General features: G+C 42.3%; 2 protein-coding genes across 6 annotated transcripts in view; one reads left to right on the top strand and one right to left on the bottom strand.

Annotated features, from left to right (window-relative positions):
• Positions 1 to 738: 738 nt before the first annotated feature.
• Positions 739 to 8151, bottom strand: Gar1 (GAR1 ribonucleoprotein). Of its 2 annotated transcripts, XM_021645005.2 has the most exons (7): positions 7917 to 8151; positions 7451 to 7673; positions 6193 to 6347; positions 5651 to 5710; positions 2662 to 2827; positions 1396 to 1464; positions 739 to 1020 (listed from the first exon to the last, which is right to left on the bottom strand). In XM_021645005.2, exons 2-7 carry the CDS (start codon positions 7659 to 7661, stop codon positions 1007 to 1009), a joined length of 675 nt encoding a protein of 224 aa, XP_021500680.1. In that variant the 5' UTR covers positions 7662 to 7673; positions 7917 to 8151; the 3' UTR covers positions 739 to 1006. The 2 variants fall into 2 exon arrangements, with proteins under 2 accessions (XP_021500680.1, XP_060248684.1); XM_060392701.1 differs by lacking the exon at positions 7917 to 8151 and having other exon boundaries at positions 7451 to 7910.
• Positions 8152 to 8238: 87 nt separating this feature from the next.
• Positions 8239 to 17310, top strand: part of Cfi (complement factor I) — a 45822-nt gene continuing 36750 nt past the window's right edge. Inside the window, exons 1-2 of one of the 4 annotated variants that reach the window (XM_060392697.1) lie at positions 8239 to 8257; positions 16480 to 16616. In XM_060392697.1, the coding sequence (XP_060248680.1) occupies positions 16560 to 16616 (57 nt within the window). In that variant the 5' untranslated portion in view covers positions 8239 to 8257; positions 16480 to 16559. Of the gene's footprint in view, positions 8258 to 15934; positions 15954 to 16479; positions 16617 to 17310 lie in introns of those variants that run through there. The other 3 variants (XM_060392699.1, XM_060392698.1, XM_060392700.1) reach the window with 3 other exon arrangements.

Genomic DNA, 17310 nt, shown 5'->3' with positions numbered 1-17310 from the left:
TTAGCACTGTGATTCCATTAACCAAAATGGGTAGAACCCAGACACAATTACATATAACTAAGACAAGCACTAAAGAACAAGTCACTCACGCTACAGTAGACACGCATGAGAAGTAACCAATGAGGGAGACAGTTACAGCTGGCACATGGATCCATGCTGAGGTAGCCTACCTGACTGTGGTGCTAATTTTTTGACAGTACACTAGCAATGGAGACCAAAGCCAATCTCATCTATAATATCCCTGCCCAGGAACTTGGCTCATGTGATAGGTGGTCAAATATTTACATAAAAAGACAACAACATATAAGTCTTTGCTGTAAATTTTTTTCCCAGAAAACTTTTAATATCCCATACTTTAACTTCCATTCCTAAATTTCAATTATAGTTTTCACACGAACAGAGCCATTCAACTCTTAATGGACTTAAAGTAAAAAATTTAAGTAACTACCAACTGTAGTAGATTTTTCTGTGTGCTATAAAACACAAAAGTGAAATACAGCAAATGTTGCTGCTCTGCCCCTATTCAAAAGGAGTCCATCTCTAAGTAACTAAAGTACTGTTCCAGCAACCTGGTGGACAGGAAGGGGTTTGTGTTTGAGTGTATCCAGTGCTTTTCAGAATCATAGTATATTGTAAAAAGTCTCACCCTACTCCCTTTTCTATCTGTGATCCAATGGGTTTAAGCTTTACTTGTTCCTTCAAATTCCAAAAAATAGGTTTAGTTCAATAAACAGTAAGTTTAAGAAATAAAAAATTTTATTTAAAAAAAAAATCCAAATAAAGTCCTGTCATTCCTAAGCACCCACAGGGTGCCAGGTACTGTACAAAGCTCTTCTCCATGCTCTTCTTGAGGAAACTGGCTGTCCTGCTCCACTTGTTTCTACTCGATGCTGGCATTTCCGCTCCACTGACAGAGCGGCATCCTCAGGACTGCTCCAGACAGACTTCAACCACAGCAGCAGACCATGCAGCAAAACAGAAGTGGTGAGGTCTGTCAACTGCACATCTAATGTCCTCTTCCTGTTTTAAAATAAATAAATAAATAAATAAAAATAAAGATTAAGAGCGTTTCTAACAATGCCTTAGTCTAAAGTTTAAAATCATAGGAGTTCCTATGTTTGGTAATTTTATACTGTTAAATTTATATTACCAAACACAATTATAGTTCATATTATGTTTTTTGTTTTTCAAATTATTAATACAACAGTAATCTGATGAAAAATTAAGAGAAAGCAACAAGGAATTAAGTAGTAAAAACCTGTAAATTACTCTAAAGCCAAGACATCAGTGTTCTCCATACTTGTTACTTGGAAAGAAACTTCCATGGAAACAAATCAACAGACAATTATCAAGCTAAAAATCCAGTCATGTAAAGGCATTTTTTGTCATACTCACCTCGGAATCCACCACCTCCTCTTCCTCCTCTGAAGCCCCCACCTCCACCTCTTCCACCTCTAAAGCCACCTTAAAAAGGAAACACTTGTTAAATAATTATAGTCTCTCATCTTCGAATAAGCTGCAAAGATTATACAATTCCTATCATCCTAACAACTATAAATTCACCCATTGTATTTTACAGAACCTTTGAAGAGAAAATAATGGAGAAAGAGCAGTTTCCCAAGCAGGGTAGAGACTAGTACCTTCTGATTTTCATTTATTTTCTGTGTGTGCATGCCACAGCATGCATTTAGACCACAGCACAAACAACTTGTTGGAGAAATTAAAATATATGTGGATATTAAGTAGATACATATAAGACCAGCTCTTGACATGTAATCAAATGACTCAGTGATAGCTAAAAAACTACAATTCAGTTAAGAAATTCTTGCCAGGCAGTGTGGCACACGGCTTTAATCCTAGCACTTGAGAGGTAGAGGCAGGCAGATCTCTGTGAGTCTGAGACCATACTGGTCTATATAGCAAGTTCCAGGACAGTCAGAGCTACACAGAAAAACTCTTTGTAAGGAAAACAACAACAAACAAACAACCTTACATAGTCATATAATAAATAGTGACATTTCATACATAAGAAAGACATCAGTTTCCTAAAATAATGGACCTGGAAAATTCTACTATCCCACATTATAGAGCAAGACATAAACAGCAATGCTGGTCATATAGAATGCCTCGTCATGTAGAAGTACAGCACACACACTTATGCACAGCACACAATACCTGGCAATGGTTAGAAACAACTATTAGCAGCAACTATTAGTGCATTTACTTCCCTTTATATTGGGACTTTGTAGTGCACCCTTTTCAGAAGAAGCTTACCGTAAAAGCCTGCTCCGTTTTCCCTGCATTATCCTCCACTTTATTACTGTCTACTGCCCCAAGAAGCTACCTTGAGTTACCAAGTTCTACATGAGGATCTGTGTAAGTGTACACAATGAAAGTGGACACACTATTTCTCAGAATGTAACTGCAATGTAAGCAATGGGTGACTGCATTCTTATTAAAATCTCCATTAAAACATGGATAACCTAAGGGTCTAAAATGCTTCAACAGTCGGTTTTGGGTTTTTTTTTTCCTATTAAAGCTGTTGAAACAAAGCACTTCTCTGGATACTGGCAATATGTGAGAGAAATAAATGTAGAAGTTTGGCTACATGCAAAATTACACTGTACTGTATAAATCAACCGTGGCTACAAAATAACTTACCACCTCTTCCACCACCTCGGCCACCGCCTCCTCTGCCACCGCCTCCTCTGCCTCCTCGGCCTCCCCTGCCACCACCAGCACCGCCGCCTCTGGAAGGTCCTTTCTCACCAGGAGGTCGAGGCAGAAACCTCTGCAGTGGCAGCAGCTTGAATGGGTCTATGTAAAACTGCAAGTTGAATGGAAGTAGTTAGTGTGCCAAGGCAGCATGCAACAACCCAAACCATGTAAGTTCAATTCCCACCTCTACCGTTTATACTACACAGCTCTGGGCAAGTACTTCCTTTTCCCCCGCCCTTTAATTACTAAGTTTTCTTATATATAAAAATGCAGATAAAAGTACCTATCACAAAATTCTGTGAGATCTAAAGATACATGAATCAGTGCTTTAGATTACCTACATACACATAAAAAAACAAAGGCCAATTCAATCTCATTAAAAAAAAAAGTCTCCAAAAATTTATTTTTCATAAGAGAGATGTCAAAAGAGAACTTATCAGAACTATAAAACTAAAATTCAAAACTTTGGCAAATTTGCTATTTTAAGAAAGGATTCCATTAGTATTTCTTGAACATGATTATTTTAAAACTAAATCCAACCTATATTCAGAGTTAAATAGGATCTGTGTAGACAATGAAATGTGAGAAGACTATTTTCCAGATCTTCTACATAAAACCCAAATGAGGAAGGGCTTCAAATGGAAACAAGTATGTTACTTTAAAAAACTATGTCTATTGTCCTCTATACAAGCTCTTGTTAGCCTTTCACACCCTATCACCTCGAACACACAGTCTTAATCTACACCGTCCAGCCTGACCACATTACAGAGCTACTTAAATATGAATCAGTGATCGGACATGACAACATCTCCCATTCATGAGACATGTCAGGACATTCCATGTATCCAGTGTCCTGGGCGGCTAACTGCTCTTGTATTTGGTCAGGAAACTCCACCACCACAGAAAGTACAACTGGCCACACTGGTATCTTAAGACTTTGTAATAATCTAGGAAACAAATGTGTGTGGGGGTGGGGGAACCACTAAGTAAATCCTTAAATAATCTTGTAGTAAGGGAGGCAGGGATCAGAATGGCTTCAAGGGTCTCTATCAATTAACTCTTTCTTAAGTCACACCCCCGTAGAAGCGCTCCTCAGCACTGTTTCTCTCTAGGCTCTTCAGCTCCAAGCACACGTTTCAGAGTATCTACAACCAGTGGCCACTTGCAATCAGCAAGTTATTGTCTCCATCTAATTTCCTGTTCCCACCTGGCATCTAGGACCACCACTCCATCAGCTCTTTGACATTCTTGGCCACAGCTAAGCACTCCCTCTTGAAAATTTCCACTTTTGTGTGTCTATTTGTATAGCATGCCTGTGGTGTAATCTGTCATTTCCCCCAAGCCCTTTGCCCCCTCTAATTTACTGGCAATTATGACAGCCTGCAGTAAGAAATTTAAATCTGGGATGGGTTCTGAAGCTCTCATGAGTGCTGTATTGCTTCCATTCTCCCCAGACCATATCTGTACATCCACAATTTCCCAGCTTTATCTTCAGTCTATACAGCCCTGTAAACCCCTGATCTTGACTACCTCAAGAACCTTAAACTCATTGTGTCCCAAATGAAATTCATCACCTCCCCTCAACCTTTGTTCTTCAATGCTGCCAAGTCAGTAAGTGGGATAACCCACAAGATGCTGAAATCAAACATTAAACAACAGAGAGTTAACTACCAAGTCCTACTGCTTCCTTTTCCTGCACTGCTCACAACTCCACCTCTTCTCATTTTCATAGAGTCTCATCTGGCCCCACAGCATCTATGGCTCCTTTCAACCTACACAGCTGGCTCTTTCCCAGCACTGACAACGTTCCAATGGGCTTTTCTGTTGTAAAGATCAAGCTTACCCTATCATTCAGAAATAATGACAAACTAAAATCTAATCTCTTTTTCATGACTTATCAAGCTCCTTCCTATATCATCTTCATTTGAACTCAGAACCTTCCCCACCCATCCTAAATGTTCTGTGCCCACTGGATCCTTGTGCAGTTTGCCATGCTAGACACCTCACAGTTTTCTCTATGTAGAATACACTTCTTGCTCTGCCGCTAGCCCAGTGGTTAAGTACTTGCCTAACAACATCAAAATTCTCCAGCTTTCTTTCTGGAAACTGCATTGTGGATGCTACTTAAGAGCGACTGGATCAAATCTCTAAGAACAAGCCCTTAAAGGATGTCATCTTAAGAGCTGTCCTCAGGCATCTGTGATGTACACCAGGTATGAGACTCTTTCCTGGCTAACCTTAGCTTTCAGCTTCAAAAAAACAAACAAACAAAAAAAAAAAAAAAAAAAAAAAAAAAAAAACACCTTAAGGAAGGCTAAGACTAAATGTGGTCCCACTAGATAGTTTCATGGCAATCTTTTTTTAAGCAGTATGTGTATGTGTATATATAATATATATAATATATATATAATATATACACACACCATGTTAACAAAATACCTGTGAAAACCTTTAGTATCTATCTACAATTACCAAGTAACTTACTGTTTTTGAGACAGATCACTGCTGCCTTTCTCAAGATGGCTGGGAATTCAATATGTAGCGAGATTTAAAGTTGCTATCCTGCTGCTTCTCTGCCTCCAGGTGCTGGGACTATTGGCCTGCAACACCATGCCTAAATAAAGCATTTCTTTTCAGTCTAGTAAGCTTAGACTGGGTGTGAGAGCACATACCTGTAATCCCAGCACTCAAGAGGTAGAGGCAGAAGATCACATTAAGTCAGAAGCCAACCTAATCTCAGCAAGTGAGTTCCAGGCCAGTCAGGGTTACAGCACAGAGACACTTGGGGGAAAATAAACTTAGTTTTTGTGTTACTATTCTGAAGCATCAGCCTTGGAGCTTCACTGCAATATGCTGTCTCAAGTAAAACTATTCCTTAGCCAAACAACAGTCCCTTCTGAATCCAAGAATTTTAATTTTAAGTTTGACTCACCTTCTGTAGCTTTTTAAAGGAAGATGCCTTCATGTTTTCTGATAATTTAACTGAAAAATACTATTAATTCATTAAGGAACAAGTAAGAAATAACGATGCAAAATGATATTAAACTTTTGAGATTAAGCATTTTTAAAAGAATGCCTGGCTATAAAGAAAGAAATTTCCAAGAGGAAATGACAGTTTCTTAAAAAACAAAACAACAACAATAAACATCAATACCTTGTCCCTTCAATTCTACCATATTCCAGAGGAACCATCGTATGTAAAGCAAGAGAACAGCCAATACAATCCTGTGGTATTTATCCAAATGGCCAATACCAACATTCCCAGAATTCAAAAGGTTACCTCTCCTTGACTCATCACTTCTAAATATTAATGGCTACACTCTCCCCTGTAGATTCTCCTTATGGCCCACCTGCAGCATTGCTATCTTACTTACTAAATGAAGTAGTGAGCTTACTTTGACTTTAACTGGCTAGGGAAGAGAGGAGACATAATTCCTCAATGACATCACTGGCTCATCCAACTAAAAAGGATACAAAATCTCTAAGTTGTCCAAATATCTCATCCACTTTCCCAATTTGTTCTTTGTTTTCTAAATAAACAGGAGCATTGAAGTAAGGCACCTTGTTTTCTTCTGTGGTACATTTACAAACAATGTCATCTTCACAGGGATGCATGAACTCTCCTAATACTGAAACAGCACAAGAAAACAGACAGAGAATCATTTCAAATACTCACCAACTACACTGGTTTGTTCTTGGCCATTTGGTCTTTCATTGATCCTAAAGCAGAGCTCAGTCATCAACACTGTGGTCCTAAGTTAGCAATGCCATTACTGTGGGACCTAAAAGGGGCTCCTCTTCTCTCTGTCCCCTAGTAAAATGAGGCTAGTTTTGCCTACAAAACTAAAGACCCATTCTCAACAACTAGAACCTTTTATTCTCAGTATTAGCCAAGTTCTACTTACTAGTTTCCTTTGAAATCTCTTCTCCACCCATAAGTCCAATGCACAGCCCTCAGGCCGCATGGTCCACGGGGACCATGAATGTGGTCCAATGCAAAATGGCAGATACTTGAAATATGTTTTTGCAGGCTTCTGCAAGGGAGTGTGTATATGGTTGTGCTAACTAGGCTGTATGGTTCTGGAGTATGAATTTTGCAGATGACAATGCCATGCTGCAATGTCAAAAGGTTGGACCTATCTCTTATCGGCAGTGTTTTCTTCATGTAATCTTATTAAACATGGCTCTCAATACCTCTTATATGGCTTACAACAGCCCCTTGACTTTGGCCATTCTGTCCAGCAAACCCATCCTGCACACAGACCCACCACTCTCTTATTTTTCATGACTTCCATCGCTCTCTGATAATCACTCAACATTAGGCATTTTTCTTATGTTCTCCCAAGCAGATTTTTTTTTCATTACACTTGCCCATTGATAAGCAAAATCGTGAACTACGAAGGCTAAAAACTTGGCTTTATTATTTCAACTGGATCACAGCACTCATCTTACTACAAGACCAAAGAAACTGAACCCCGAAATAATTTCCTCTCTTTCAGACGGGGCTAGGCACTCAATACTGTCTAATTCTCACTGTTGCAGTCCAAACTCATGTTCATCTCCACACTCTATTTCACTTCCCACGGTCACTTCCTTAGATGCTACGACATGACTGTCAGTGTGCCCTACAGACTAGCCTTTCGGAGATTTACCATCACACTTGCTAATAACATCAATCCACTACCTGACTGCACTTCCACAGAAAGGAGGTTAAGGTTTGAAAACGACTTACAGACGACGCGTTCTGGAGGTCCTTGATCTTGAAATTTATTAAAGCCTCCGCGACCTCTTCCAAATCCTCCTCGTCCGCCACCCCTGAAATTGCCGCCGCCGCCGCCACCGCCTCCCCCTCGGAAGTGGTTGTTGCTACCGCCGCCACGGTTGAAGCCTCCACCTCCACCACCGCGATTAAAGCCTCCGAAACCTCCGCCTCGGAAAGACATGGTCTCTCCGGCCTGGTGAAAAAGACGGCCGGCTCGTTCTGGTCACTGCGGCTCTAAGCGTTTATCCATTCCCCTCCCGTCAGTCTGGCTCAGGACTCCAGCAGGGGGACGGCAGGAACGCAGCCCCGCCACTCGCCCACACAGCCACTGGCGGGCGCCGAGAGAGGGGTGTCTTCGTCCCAGGCCCGCGGCCCACGCCTCGCCGCCGCATCCCACCTGGCTCCTTCCCACACCGTCGCCCTCGGCCGTACTCACCGCGCCACGTGCGTCTCGAGCCCGGCTAGGCGCGAGCGCGGGGGACTACTTCCGGCGCGCTCAAACCTTCTCGGCCACCGTACCGGTACAGTTTTACCACACCAGAAACTCGGAGGGCTGGTCCGAAGGAAAAGCCTGTCACCGGCGGACGCAGAGGTCCTAATGCCTTCCCGAACGGAGCATACAGCCCCGGAAGAGAAACAACCGCCTCTAGCATAAACCCTGTCTCAGACGCGCGATAAGTAGCGGAAGTGACGCAAAATACCAGCGCCCCGTACGTGACGCTCCCGAAAGTGTGCCGTGCGTTGCCCTTGGAGACCGGGTGTCGCCCTCTTTCCGAGGTAACCCCTGTCGAGGCGTGGAGTGAGTGAGACGGTCTGGCCGCCGCTGGTTCCACCCGCCGGGTTCTCTCGCGTCTGGGGATGTGAGAATGTCCCTCCCTGACTCTGCTCCGCAGAGTGTTTCCATATGTCAGGTCTGGCCGTGCTTTCGCCGGGGGTCCGGCAAGGGCACGTCAGGACCTGTCACCGTCAACTGAGTTCCTTGCAGTCTCTTGCCCTTTTTGACGGGGGGGGGGGGGGGTGTCCTGTTATTATTAAAACAGAAAAGTGTGTATGTGTGCGTGTGAGATAGAGAGAGAGCTGATAAAAACGCGGCCATCTTTTAATATTGTCTCAGTTTATTCATTTATCAAACACGTTTTGAACACCGACAGGCGGTGTACAAATCTGTAGATGCACTTCACCTCCCGTATTCTTAACCCTCTCATTTCTGATACCGGTTTCTCTACATCACTAAAACTTCCCTCATAATAAAGGAAGTGACCCCTAGTTATTAAATTTGTTTGACTTCTTTTGTATCCGATAATGTCTGAAATATCTCTTGATATTTGACAAAACCACCTTTAATTTGAAAGAAGGTAGTGATTGATCACCATATCAGAAGAGTTATTAATGTGAATAAGTTTTTGGAAGATCTTTGTAAGAGATATAGAAACATTAAGTATGTCATTTAGCCTAAACTATAAACTTCTTGAAGAAGTACATACCAGTCCCACATATAATTAGGCAAATGTACTTTAAATTCAGATGTTATAAGTGGATATATATAGTTATCTCTGTATATCCAGTTAATATAATATATACAACTGCAATATAATATATTATTGTGGTATATGTAATGAGGTACATCATAGAAGGGTAGAGTTATTCATATCTCTCTATTTTGACATTTAACATTAACTTCAATGTTGTATCTCCACTTGACGTCCTTCTGTTGTTTCCAACTCAGCATGATATAACCATTGAACTTGAACAGACTCTTCAGGAACACCTGGCAGCTGATGACTTTATATATAAGCGAGGAACTGGCATTCAGAGGAAGGAAGAAACATCCCAGTCTAGTGAGAGAGACAACTAAAATCTTTAATTCTCATGAGGCCATTCTTTCCCCTCTCTCCCAAAGTGTACGTCTTTCCAATACTCCCTTTTGTCCTTCAGGTAGCATCAGACTCTTGTTTTTCAATGTCTGTGCTCAGACTTTAAGCATGCCCTTCTCATCAGCACCACCCCTGCCCCATATCCTAGGCTTGTGGCAATCTCTTATAAAACATGATGGATTTCTTTCTTTTTTGTTGTTTGTTTGTTTGTTTTAGGGACAGGGTTTCTTTGTGTAGAGTTAGCTGTCCTGGACTTGCTTTGTAGACCAGGCTAGCTTCAACCTCACAGAGCTCCCCTGGCTTTTGCCTGAGTGCTGGGATTAAAAGCATGTGCCACCACTGCCCATCTTAATGTGGTAGACTTCTACTGATTCCTGTGAAATAACTTTGTAATGTCACTAGCTGGGTGCAACCTTTTGACACTGCCACCTTTTTTATTGCCAGCCCAACTCAATATAGTATAAGAATTTCGATGCTCAGACCTCACAACAGACAACATTTCCCATTCTGAGCCCCAAACTAAATAAATGCTTGTTGACTTAGCTTCATCCATCTGTGCTGCATTTGATGATATAGTGAACTTAACAAAATTGCTGTTTTGTACAGTTTCATTCTCACCCCACCCCCAGATAACCCTGTACTATCCCTTATCTGTGTGCCTGAAGTCTATTCCTGAAGCCTTCTAGAAGATTACTAATCAGTATGTCCACATACCATTCCTTCTGCCCCAGTATGCCAGAATTATTGCCTTTGTCAAATACTTCCTCTTTCCTGAAGTAGCTTCATTTTCCATCCACTAGAACAATCCTATATTTTGACTGTGGAGGAATGCTCTAAATAATTTTACCATTTCCAGGGCCCCTGCATAAGAGTTACATGAACATGCACACACATGTGTGAAGGCATGCACTGACAGAGTGAACAATATATGACCCAGTAGTGCATGTCAGAGACAGCCCCTGCACCTCTTACTAGGGAATCCACATGGAGACTGAACTGCCTTTGGGCTACCTCAGCAGGGATTTTTAGGTCCTCTCTATACATGGCCCTTGGTTGGTGTATCAGTCTCTGCAGGAACCCCTGGGCCCATATTTTTTTATTCTGTTGCTCTCTTTGTGGAGTTCCTGTCCCCTCCAGGTCTTTCTATCTCCCCCTTCTTCCATAAGATTCCCTGAACTCTGCCCAGAGTTTGACTGTGAGTCTGAGCATCTGCTTTGATACCCTGCTGGCAGATACTTCCAGAGGCCCTCTGTGATAGGCTTCTGTCCTGTTCCGTCTTCTCCAGTTTTCAATGTTTATGCTGTTTGCCCTTCTGAATGATGATAAAGCATCTTCTATAGCTTCTTTAGGAGTATAGATTTTAGTATGTTTATCCTATATTATATAGCTAATATCGCCTGCAAATTTCATTATTTCCTTGTTTTTAATTGCTGAGTATTCCATTGTGCATATGTACAATTTCTGTATCCTTTCCTCAGTTGAGGGGCATCTAGATTATTTCCAGATTCTTTTGAATGAAGCTGCTACAAACATGGCTGAGAAAATGTCCTTGTATACTTGAGCATATTTTGGATATATGACCAGAAGTGGTATAGCTGGATCTTGAGGAAGTACTATTCCTAATTTTCTGAGAAAATGCCAGATTGATTTCCAAAAATGTTGTACAAGTTTACATACCCACCAGCAATGGAGGAGGGTTCCCCTTTCTCCACATCTTCTCCAGCATGTGTTGTCACTTGAGTTTTTGATCAGGTTAAAGTATTCTTAATTTCCTTTTACAATATGATTTTCAAAGAGTCAATATCAGTTTAAGCCCAAGAATCTCATGACCAAATCTAAATATTTTCCCTAAAGACATGGAGATAGTTGTTGAACTAGTTAATGTGGTGAAAACTTTCTTGTATGGACACTTCTACAGCCATCTTTCATCTGCAAGTCCCATGGGAACCTCTGGCCTGCTGTTTTCTAGGAAGGATTCCTACACTTCACTTTCAACTCAGACATCCTTTTAATTGCTAAAACCCTACACTTTAGCTTACACTGTTATAATTTACACTGGTGCTTAGTGGCCAGAGTCAATAAATATTGCCCCCCCCCAGAACAAACAGTTTGCTAAATCACAAGAATTGTACAAGTTGCAAGAGATCTGTATGGTTTTTTTACTAGATTTTCAGGTTTTTTTTTTAAGTGTTCTTGAGTGAAGTAGCTCGTGTTTGATAAATACCATGTTTTCATTTAGAACTGTGTCATACAGGTTCATGTGTCAAATGTTTGAACACAGCTAATAACACAACTCTGGGAGTTGAGGCCTGAATAGAGGAAGATGCTTACAGCCGCTCATCGATCCATTCCTCTTCCTTTGCTTCCTGGAGACCACAAAGTGAACTGCCTTGCCATGCAGTGTGGTGCCATGCTCTGCCACGCCCTCCCTGCCTTGATGGGCTGATGCTCAGAAAGCATGATCTAAGTGCTTATGTGCATTATGTCAAGTATTGGTCATAGTAACGAGGTAGTCTAAACACCATTCTTAGAACACCACACAGAACTTTCTTTTCATTTTATCCCCAACTTTCTGACATCACCATCTTTCTGGAGGGGACAAGGGTGGAGAGCAGTGTGTCGTGAATCTATTAGGATTGCTTTTTTGATATAGGAGTGATATAGATATGGTTTGATATAGAAACCATCAAGGAGCCGAGTGCTTATGGGCACCATAGGTACTGATATAAGCACTGCTCTTCGTGAAGTGCCTTGCATTTCCCAAAGGAAGACACCGCTAAATTAATATAACCTAGATGTATAATTGTCTTTTCATTTTGCCTTTTTCTATTATTCTTAAGTGTGTGAATTCTATCCACTGGCTGGAGAGATGACTCAGTGGTTTAGAATGTTTATTGCTCTCGCAAGTTGAATTCCCAGTACTTATTTCAGGAGGTTCACAGCCAATCTGTACCTCCAGCTTCAGGGCATCTACTGCCCTTTCCTGGACTCCATGGGCACCTGAACACACATGGCATACATTCACACAAACACATACACACTAATAAAAAATAATTTTGAAATGTTTTCAAGGCAGAGCTTTTCTGTGGAGTCCAGGCTATCCTGAAACTTTCTCTGTAGATAAGAAATCTTCTTGCTTCTACCTCCTGAGTTCTGGGATTAAAGACATGAGACACCACTGCCTGGCAAATAAATTGTTTTTTAAAAAAGAAATTCCACTTATTGCCTAAAGTTTAAAACTCATTCAGTAGAATTTGTTTTACATATGAGAATGTTGATTCTAGTTTAGCAATAATTTAAGGCGTAGTAATAAATGGTAAACTGAAATTCTCTTCAGCAGAAAAGAGAACCACAAAGAGTTTTCATTCACTGGGATGGTGAACACCTGGTGTCTCCTCAGTTCTTGTGTCGGTTAGGTTTTTGTCAACCAGACAAGCCAGAGTCATCTGAGAAAACCTCAACTGAGAAAATGCTTCCATCAAATTAGCCTCTAGGCAAACTTGTGGGGGCATTTTTTTTCCAGTTGATGATTGATGGAGAAAGGCCCAGACCACGGCTTGAGCTGCCATCTCTAGCAGAATGATGTGGTATGCAAGAATGCCTTCTGGGCAAACCAGGGGACTGAGACGTGTTTGTCCATGGCCTTTGCTTCAGCTCCTCCCTCCAGGATCCAGTCCTTGAGTGCCTGCTCTGACCTTCCTTCATGATGGACAACTATAAGCTGAAATAAGCCCTTTCATCCCCAGGTTGCTTATCACAACAGTAAAATCCTATGTTTGGCAGGTCTTATCTCCTACTTTTTGCCATCATAAATCTGAAGAAATCTGGGTCCTCAGGATTTCCATAAACATGTTGTTGTTTTTGCAGTGATGGCATTGCCTTGATCAAAGCAGACAAGCAAGCGGTGGTAGCATGCTGGTGCTTTGATAAGGTATGTGTGCTCCTGGGGATAAGAGAGGAGGCCTGGGCACAGCAGTAAAGTCAAAACATCCTCCCTCCAGTGAAAGACAAGATATTTCACACTATACCTCTCACCTCCAAAGAAGCATAAGCCTAGCAAGTCTTCTGGGACTCTTTAGCTCTTTTGACAGACAGAAAACCCCAAGGTGTCACAAGGTGTCATGGAGGAAAACGGTGTGTGGTATTTGAGAAGGACTCAGTGAGAGAAGAGTAATGCAAAATCGATGTGATAGGCCAATCCAGCAACAACAGATAACCATGCTCCTTTTGAGAAGCATTATGCACTCTTCTGCTCCCTGGTAATTGAAATAGAAAAAAACCAGGAAGCCTGGTCATCATGTGTCTAGAGCTGCACCTCATGAACTGGGTCCTTACACACTAAACTAACTCAACTAGGAAACTAAAACATTAGACAAGGCAAGCCTCGTGAAAATGTCACCTCCGTAATCAAACACAGAGTCAGAGGTCACAAGCAAGCTACACAGCAAGTAACTCAGACCTGCTAGCAAAACCTCCAACAGTTGACATGGCCACCATGTCTCAGCTCACCTCTGACTCTGTGGGGGAATGTGTTCTGAGCAGCTGAAGGAAGAGAGAGACTTTTAGACGGTTGCATGGGATGTGTGGGTACAAATCAAAACCAAAGGGCATCTCATTACACCCACCTCCTGGTGGCTTTGAAAACCAGCAGTCATCCCATGCTCACTGGGATGCAATGTGGATCCCAGCAGCAGAGAGATTGAGGCATGACGACTGAGTTCCAGGGCTGTGAAATTCTGCCTTAGAATAAGCCTTAACGAGCCTGGTCATTCCCAGGTCTGGAATCAGACTTAAACTATTTTACATATATAATTACTTGCAGTATTCATATAACCATCTTCCTAGACTAAAACATACTTAAAGAAATTTGGGGTAGAAGTATGTGGGTGTACATAAGCCAATGGGATGAAGTTTTCAAGCTCCTTGTGTCACATGGCAACATCTGCCAGAAAGTGCTCCAAGAGAAAAGACACTAAGATTTTTTAATGACATTTGATATCACCCAGACTCAGCCATCTGTCGACCCAGTGCTGGCATAATAAGCACAAGACAGATATGGCCTTGGAAGCAGAAGTGGAGGATAACCTCCAAAGTCTATTTAGCTGATGCCATCAACACAACGCTTGATTCAGCAGCTGCAAAGTAAAACATGGTGCCCACAAGATGGCACAATTCATCAAGGAGACCAAGTGGCTAATTGACTACATCTGACTCCTTCAGGCCTAAAAACAACAGCCGTGTCTTATCACAACGGCAGATGTATTTGAGATAGGGGTGTGCCTTTTGGGTCCTCCAGACCTGGTTAGTGCCATGAGCCAAAGGATCTCAAAGTAAGAGAGCCCACATAACAACCTGCCTGACAAGAGTACCCTCTTGACAGCAAAAGAGATACAGAAGTTGGCCTATGCCCAGGATTCCACTGCATTATCACATACCACACCCCCAAAAAATAGTATAGCATTGCCGGACCTGCTGAGTGCAGAGCCAGCGTGCTAGTCAGCAGCACGCTGAGAAGACTGCTCCTTCCTCTAGCAATCAATGTGTACATTTAACCACAGCCTCTTACTTAATATTGTGTCTTTCATAGGAAGGACCCATGGGTCTGGGAACTTCCAAGGGAAATAGGCAGGAATGCCCACACTTAGCACTGCCAGTCCTTACAATCGTGTGCTCTGTGGATTTTGATAGAGGTCTGGGTCCCCGGAAGTACCACACCTTCACCAGGGAGTGCAGGAAGAACGCTATTGAGCCAGCTGTGGTGGCACACATCTGCAATTCTAGCACTCGGGAGACAGAGTGAATAGGATCCCTATAACTTTGAGGCTATCCTGGTCTGCATAGTAAGAACCAGGCCAGCCAAGGTTACGTTTTGGAACTGACACCCTGCCTTGAAATAACAATATCAGCAAAAACACCATTAATCAAATGAAAGCTAAGCTGTTTCCTGGTACACACTGGCCTCTTTGTGACTAGGGACAAGGAAGAAAGAAATGGGGCCTTGGTCTTGACAGAGGTAATTGGCTCTGACAACTCAGGAGAACCAGAGCTCCTGTACTCCCAGTGGGGGTTGGAAGGAGTGTGTGTGTGGAATCATGTGACTTCTGGAGGGCCTGGAAACAGTAACTTTGCGCTGAGAGTGGAAGCCAGGACATTAGCCCATGCCTGGAAGAGGCTGTGGGTTAATACCACCGCGTAAGCCATAAAGCCACAGAGGTCAGGCTCCCAGAGGGAAGAGGATAGGGAATCCATGAAGAGACAGCCAATAAGCATCATCTGTGGCCTCAACATGACCTGCATTGTCTGAGTTAGTGGGGTTTCCCCAACTCCCTCCTGTGAGCTTTCTCTCCGGCAGAAGAGGCCCAAAGAAGAACTTTGGAAGAACTACTTTTGGAGTATATATGGAAGGAGTTGGAAAGGGTACAAGCAGCGCACTGAAGACACAGGTGCGTCTTCCAGATGTGTCCTTCATGGAAGAACTTGCCGGCCGGCTGTGAGAAGGGCCAGGAAACACCAGACAACAAGCCCTTGTCAGAGCCCTCCAAGTCTGCATCAGCTACAGTGAACTGCTCTCCCTAAGGGTTTGCCTCTGACTGAGCAAGGTGAGGTCTCACGGTCGTCTTTGTCTCAGGAGGCACAGTTCTCCAGGGCGCCCCATAGGCAGGCTAAGGTTAGCCGGCTTTTGTTGAACCCACACAGAGGACCCATTTCTCCCCCTGTTCTCCCATTGCTTCTCTCTCCATGGAAGCATGGATATTGATGCCTGATGAGAGTCTTGCACCCAAGCCTCTGTCATATATGGCTCTAGAGAACGCAGCCAGGCAGCATTTCAGCTGCCACAGCCCTCTCCTCCTCAGTCTGAAGCCGAAGAGTGTAATTTATTTACCAAATCCTCCCCCCCTCCACCCACCCACACACACACACAGTTCCCTGGAAAACAGAATTGGGGCATTGTCAAAGCCAAGATGGAACAATCCCCTGGTGCAAACACTTCCTATTGGTAGCCTGCCCCAGCTATTTACTGGGAAGACTGTTTTTTGTTTCAGTTACGGTAAAACTCTGGATATTAGCCAAATCCTCTAAGAGTTCAAAAGTACAAAGCTCTTTCCTTTTTAAATATTTTTTCAGAGGTTAAAGATTAAATTTCGGGAGAATATCCGACATGGACAAGAGTCTTTCGTGGAGACCCAGCCCCGCACACCTCCAGCATGAAGCTCTCTCGTCTTATTCTGCTGCTTTTGTACCTCCACTGGAGCTCTTCTAAGGTGAGTGATGCGATCATTATGGAAAGTCTTTTAAGGAGACATTTTGAAGATTATAAAAATATAGGGAAATCCTTAAAATATGTGATTTAGACATAAACATTACAGTAGGTCAGTTGTTAAGAAAGCAAAAATACAGTAGCAAGGATCCTGAATTAATATCTTGATAAAAGGAGCTTAAGGAAATAGTTTTTAATATGCTTAACATATGCATAAATATTGAGCTGAATAAGAACTTGTTGATTCATTGCTATAATTTACTGTTCTACTAAATCAATAAACCTTCACCGTGCTTCTTCTGAGTGTAAGGTACAGTGATAGGAAGATAATAGGAGTGATCCTTGAGCACCCTTTTAACAAAATTGCAGAAAGATGATTAAATGTGTCAGACAAAAAATAGTAAGTAAGACTTAAATTACCTTTGAAAATGCAAAAACAAGGGGGCTATTACAAGATCAGAAAGAGATTCTTTACTTGTAATGGTATTGCATCCTGAGGAACCCATCATACCCTGAAAGTACCATTAAGTGGGAAATGTATCTAATGAAACTGCACTTGACAGTGTAGCCTACCCTAATTTAACCATGCTCAAGGCACACTCTCCTGAAGCTGGGCAAAGTCATCCAATAAGAGCACCGTGGGAAGCACTGATTGTCTTCCGCAGTCTGCTGAATACTGTTCTGAGTACAGGGCATTT

This window comes from Meriones unguiculatus, chromosome 10 (genome assembly GCF_030254825.1).
Source record: "Meriones unguiculatus strain TT.TT164.6M chromosome 10, Bangor_MerUng_6.1, whole genome shotgun sequence".
NCBI classification, from domain to species: domain Eukaryota; kingdom Metazoa; phylum Chordata; class Mammalia; order Rodentia; family Muridae; genus Meriones; species Meriones unguiculatus.
The sequence above is the reverse complement of the archived record's forward strand: the minus strand, read 5'-3'. Positions and strand labels throughout refer to the sequence as shown.

What these genes read in the sequence shown, in the direction of transcription:
- Gar1 (XM_021645005.2), bottom strand. Translation starts at nt 7,661, where the DNA reads ATGTCTTTCCGAGGCGGAGGTTTCGGAGGCTTTAATCGCGGTGGTGGA. An exon ending in TTGGACAACTTAGAGATTTT is followed by an intron (nt 5,711 to 6,192) that starts GTATCCTTTTTA and finishes ATGAATTAATAG; the next exon opens with TATTTTTCAGTTAAATTATC. An exon ending in CCGAGGTGGTGGAAGAGGTG is followed by an intron (nt 1,465 to 2,661) that starts GTAAGTTATTTT and finishes TTCCTTTTTAAG; the next exon opens with GTGGCTTTAGAGGTGGAAGA.